The following is a 6,000-nucleotide window of genomic DNA, read 5'->3' as shown; positions in this document are numbered from 1 at the left end:
CAGGGTAAGGAGGCAGCTGAAAGCCGTGATTAGCCTATGAAGCAGTTGTAGGATGAGATTTTCCAAGGCACGTACTTATAACTGGTAATCCTTCTTTGAGAATTTGAAATAAATTTCTTATCATCATGAACGTTCTATATATGAGGATAACAAAGAACTTTTTCGCAAACCTAATGTTATTGACATTATCTTAATTATATGGGAATGTTTTTATCAACTGCTTTGTTTAGTTCTGCATTTTCTGTAGCCTTAATGTGAGAATGTGATCCGTACTTTAGTAACTTATTTCGTTTTTAAGTCTGAGTAAGTATACGCCGCCAACATCGTGCAAATTGTGAGCCTCCCAAGTGATACGAGGGAATCTATTGGTTTTTACTTCTCAGCAATTGCCAAATAAGTATAAAGAAGTGTGTAAAATTCTAATTCTTCTGAACCTTTGAGCAAGCACATATATGCCGAGATCAATATCGTGTCATAGAAGTAGCCTTTAAGAAAAACAGGAAGCATCAACTCTTGTCACTTCTTCTGGAATGAAGGTTTGCAGAGAAAGATTGTTGTCTCCTTGGCAATGCATCTGATAGTTCATCGATGAGATGTATGAGGGACAGGGTTCTTTCTTCTTACTTCGAAAGATCTGATGCATATCTAAAATTAGGATAGACCCAAATTTTTGTGTGGGAGCCAGCCAACAATTTAGTTCTCAAAAATATTAAATTTCCGTACAGCTTTTGTTCAAGAAGTTTCTTTATTTTGTTTCGCGTCAAAATAAAGCGTTCTTTTCTTCGAGAACAGCTTAGTAATGAAGCAGTTATACCCTCTATAAATACCAGACTCCTCTATAAATCTTTCTCACGCACAATACAAATTGAATTCCTCTTCTATACCAAGAAACCTCTGACAAAAAAGAAAAACAATAATGGCACTTCCAAACCAAAAAACTGTTGATTACCCAAGTTTCAAGCTTGTGATTGTTGGTGACACTACAAAACAAGTAGTTTCTAGGGACGGCTGTTTTGAAAAAACCGTCCCTAAGAGCGTCCACAATGGACGACTAAGCCCAAATATAGTGTCCAGTTGATAGGCGTAGTGGGACGGACCATCGATCTAAATTTGATCAAAGACTAAAATTCAGACCAAATTTGGTCTGCGACCAAGACCAAACCCAAATATAGTCGGGCGTTTATATAGTCCACGCCCCATAACCAGGCGGACGTATAGTCCACGTCCCACCCCAGGCGGACGTATAATGCACGCCCGTCTTTTTTTTTTTCTTTTGTGTGGGGCGGGCTTAATACCTCCGCCCCACTCTTTACAAACTTCAAATGCATGGGGCGGGCATAATACCTCCGCCCCACTTTTTTTCTTTTTTTTTTTTAATATTTTTTTTCTACACCGAGCGAACGTATACTCCCCGCCCCACACCAGGCGTTGGTATATTCTACGCCCCACACCAGGCGTTGGTATAATGTCCGTCTGACCAAATTTAGTTTTTCCACCCTAGGGTCACACACCAGATTAAACCCAAAATTTGGTCTTTTTTTCCTCTTTGGTCTTTGGTTATACTCGCACCACTGCAGTTGCTCTAAAGAAGGATATTTGGGACGATGATGGCCTGACCGTCCCTAATAGTCATAGAATATTCAAATCAAGGCTAAAATATGTCCGTCCCAAAAAGAAAACATGGCCAAATAGTATTAGTGACGGTGGAACAGGGGACGGTACATAAACCGTTCCTAATACCTCTTGGGACGGTTTTTTGTCCTCTTGGGACGTTTTCTGGCCGTCCCAAGAGGCCTTCTGTTTTGTAGTGTGATGGCGGAACCGGGAAAACAACTTTTGTCAAAAGACATCTTACTGGAGAATTTGACAAGAAATACGAACCTACAATTGGTGTTGAAGTTCATCCTCTAGACTTCCACACAAACGTTGGACCGATTAGGTACTACTGTTGGGATACTGCTGATCAAGAGAAATTTGGTGGCCTAAGAGCAACTGCAATGGACGAGTAAACCCAAATTTTTAGTCGAGTGGGCTGGCGTAGTGGGACGGACCATCGATCAAAATTTGATCAAAGAGTAAAATCCAGACCAAATTTGGTCGGCGATCAAGACCAAATCCAAATATAGTCGGGCGTTAATATAATCTCCGCTACACATCGGGCGTTGATATAATCTCCGCCATTCATCGCGCGTTGGTATAGTTAACGTCCAACGAACAGGCGTGCATATAAACTTCGCCTGAATGGGGCGTTGGTAAAGATAACCCCGATGGGGCGTTGTTATAGTTTTGAAAGTGGTAGTAAAAGTTCGTTGCTCGGACTTGTAAAGATTTAAAAATAAAAATATATACAAAAAATATTAACAATATGGGCAAGAGTACTGGGACTAAAGATACGGCCGTTTTTTTCATTTTCAAGTGGTTCAGAAATTAATTCTAACAATTATAGTTCAAAAACAAAACAAATATTAACTCTAGTTTATTGCCAAGATAGATTTTATAAAATATTAGTTGTATTTTATGAGCATGGCGCATCAAATATCCCTAGGACCAAGCATACTCCATCAAATAAAATCACAAGTAATTAATTTAAAATCTTAATTCAATTAAAATTAGTGCAAAAAGTAAATAAAAGAATTAATTAAATTACCACATGGATGAATTAAGGCTTTCTCCGTCGTCCCAGTGCTTGGGTTTAGCTCATCATAGTGAAATACCTCTCAAAATATTTTATTAAGCTCAATTGGTGTTTACAATGAAGAGAAAATGGAGAAAAGGGTGAAAATCGGTAAACTGCAACGCTTATAAGCGTTACAGAACACCGTTACAAAGAACGATAAAAGAGTGCTGTTGTTATCTGCGTAGCTGACTACGACCCACAGACACCGGTCGTTGTCACTGTTGGGGAACGACTGTCTTTGGCCGTCTGTTCTCCGTGTTCTTCCTCTTCATCAATGGCAGCAGCAGCGGAGAGAAAAATGGTGATTCTCCCTCTGCAGCCTTCTCTCCTCTCCTCCCAACTCTCGACACCCTTTCTCCTTGACCTCAGTGAGCTATTTATACCCAACAGCATCGATATCTTCCATCATAACTTCATATAATCTTCTCTTCAATTCTTTGCAGACGCGAGAATAATATTTTTGATTTTTTTCTTGTTTAATCGAAATCGTGTTTACCAAATATTCTCTTGGCTTCTGACGCTCTCTCAATCTTTCCTAGCTTAGATATATTCGAATCCCATGAGATAACACACGTATATCCTCCAACAGAATCCAATATTTTCCCAAATATTCTCCCGTGAAAACAGCTCCCCTGTTTGGACTTTGATCTTCTCTCCCGGTCATTTCAGCCCAACTTGATCGCTAAAATCACTTGCATTCGGCCTGTTTAGCCTTAACAGGCTTAGCCCAATAATTTCCAGCGATCGAATCTTCCAAAAACACGTCCAAGAATCGAGTAGAAATTTCATGCAGGCGTGATTGATTTCTCCCGCCATTTTCAAATTCAAATCGTGAAAAGGTGTCCCCTTAGCAAACAGTGGTGTCCCCTTAGGAATTTGGGCTGAAATAGTAATTCTTGGGTTGAAATAGTAATTTTTCTGGTTTCCTCCGGGACATTTCTGGGACGTTTCCGGTACATTTTTCTGGGACGTTTCCGGTACATTTCTGGGGTGCCTTTAGTACTTTTCTCCGGGGTGTAAATCATCACTTTTTGAGCAACTCTTTCCATACAAGGGTATTTTCTCCAAAAACACCTAAACAAACATAAAAACACAATATCAGTACAAAAATAGAGTTCCAACAATACAGGCATTGAGGGCAAATTAGACACAAAAATGTGTCTATCAGGCGTTCATAAACTTAACGCGCGAAATGGGGCGTTCATATACTTAACGCCCCACTCCATTTTCAAAGTTTAAAATTTTTGAAACTTGCATGGGGCGGGCTTTATACCTCCGCCCCATTTTTTTTTTTTTTTGAAGCGTATACTATACCAACGCCCCACTCGGGCGTTATCTTTACCAACGCTCCACGTCGGGCGTTATCTTTACCAACGCCTGATCCCAGGCGTAATCTTTATCAACGCGCGACCAAATATACTCTTTTCTCACTACGCCACATGACGGACTAAACCCAAATTTGGTCTTTTTTTTTAATCTTTGGTCTTTGGTTATATTCACACCACTGTGGACGCTCTAAGAGATGGATACTATATCCATGGGCAATGTGCAATAATCATGTTTGATGTTACTGCTCGTATGACATACAAGAATGTCCCAACATGGCACAGAGATCTCTGCAGGGTGTGTGAGAATATCCCAATTGTTCTTGGTGGAAACAAGGTTGATGTCAAGAACAGGCAGGTGAAAGCAAAGCAGGTCACATTCCACAGGAAGAAGAATATGCAATATTATGAGATTTGTGCAAAGAGCAACTACAACTTTGAGAAGCCTTTCTTGTACCTTGCCAGAAAGCTTGCAGGTGACGCTACCATCCACTTTGTAGAGTCACCAGCTCTTGCCCCTCCTGAAGTTACCATTGACTTGGATCAGCAACGTCAGATTGAAAGAGACTTAGAAGATGCGAAGTTAAAACCACTTCCTGATGATGATGGATTGAGTACAGTTTTTCCTAGTTTTTGTTTACTTTGAGTGTTACACTAGCTTTGATATCACTGCAACTCATACTTTAATGTGGTTGGTTTATTAACAGTAAAGTTTACCATTTTTCGTACTTCTCAATAAAAAAAACACAAAATTGGTTTAAAAAATCAAAATCAACAATTTCTGAGTGAAAAGGACATTTAGATTTTGATACTGTTTAAATGAAAAAAAATGTAAAAATAGCCTGGATGTAAACAGTTTCATCCTATCCATTTTCAAATACTTTTTCTTATTTTTAATTTACATCAGGATGCATCCAGATTCATCCTTACTATTTTTTAAGTTTAAATCAGGATGAATTCAGTTTCATTCTTGCTATTTTTTTGGTGTCCATTTCACCCATAATAATTTTTACTCGTCCATTTGAACCATGTTTTAAAAATATTTGAACAAATGACCCATTTTCCGATAAAAAAAGTACTCGACTTCATTAGCATCACTCACACGCAAAATCTGTCTCTAAAAACACAAAAGTGTTGATCGTGTCTACAAAAATACAAAAGTATTGATTGTTTAGCGATTAAATCCCCACGAGTCTTATATTTTGTTCATTGACAGCCAAAAATGTCAATGTTAGCTCAGATTAAATTGACTAGGAGTGATTCTGAGTCATAATCACGAGGCTTAGTTTATACCACTGGGAGGCTCACCAAGCTTGCACTTACATGTGTATAAATGCATTGGGAGCTAGCTGTTAGGAAGCTACCATAGCATTAGTCGGTTGTTATAATAACACCTTGCGTTCTAAAAATTTTAAAGTGTATCTGAATTTTAAATTCAAGATACTTTGTTATTCCCACTCTCAGGTCAGTGGGTTGACTCGGTTTTATGTTTTTGGAAATGATTAGCCAGATTTAGACCCGGGGCTAGGTTGTCTTCTACTGATCTTACATTTTAGTTTACCGTTAGCTAGGCCAATGCTGGCAGGATTTATGTTACATTTCTGTGTCGCATTATTTAAGTATGATTGTATGCAGTTACGAGAACACCGACAACAAGAACAAACGCGCGCGTGAAAAGAAAAATATCTTGGATGGAGATAGTCAGAACAAGGTATTTGACGGAATATCTTCCACAAGTTGCTGTGGAGATAGAAGAGTTTATTTATACTTAGAAAGTCTGCAATGCAGTTACAAGAGTTGTTACAGATTCAAAAACAAACTCAAAAAACTTGTTTCAACAGATCGTGTGCGCAGCCTTAGGATTCTTCCTAGTTACTAGGTCTATTGACTAACTGAATATGACTCTGTTGAACAGACTTGACTCTTATCGTTAACATCCCCCCTCAAGTTGTACCGGAGTTGGCGAATGTGCAACTTGGATCTAAAAAATTGAAACCT

The 6,000-nt window shown here is 38.9% G+C and overlaps 1 protein-coding gene across 1 annotated transcript; it reads left to right on the top strand.

The window, feature by feature from the left end:
* Nucleotides 1-916: 916 nt before the first annotated feature.
* On the top strand, nt 917-4,648 carry LOC113272113 (GTP-binding nuclear protein Ran-3-like). Its single transcript, XM_026522017.1, has 3 exons — nt 917-991; nt 1,809-2,005; nt 4,198-4,648. The coding sequence occupies exons 1-3, from the start codon at nt 917-919 to the stop codon at nt 4,646-4,648; spliced, it is 723 nt and encodes a 240-aa protein (XP_026377802.1).
* The last annotated feature ends 1,352 nt before the right edge of the window (nt 4,649-6,000 follow it).

Source organism: Papaver somniferum, chromosome 4, assembly GCF_003573695.1.
Source record: "Papaver somniferum cultivar HN1 chromosome 4, ASM357369v1, whole genome shotgun sequence".
In the NCBI taxonomy this organism is placed as follows: Eukaryota; Viridiplantae; Streptophyta; class Magnoliopsida; order Ranunculales; family Papaveraceae; genus Papaver; species Papaver somniferum.
Note: the sequence above shows the minus strand (reverse complement) of the source record. Positions and strands in the feature narration are given on the sequence as shown.

Excerpts from the sequence above, each read along its gene's own strand:
- LOC113272113 (XM_026522017.1), top strand. The coding sequence starts at position 917 with ATGGCACTTCCAAACCAAAAAACTGTTGATTACCCAAGTTTCAAGCTT. Across the intron at positions 992-1,808 it reads TTGGTGACACTACAAAACAA|TGTGATGGCGGAACCGGGAA; the intron begins GTAGTTTCTAGG and ends TCTGTTTTGTAG. Across the intron at positions 2,006-4,197 it reads AGAGCAACTGCAATGGACGA|AGATGGATACTATATCCATG; the intron begins GTAAACCCAAAT and ends GGACGCTCTAAG.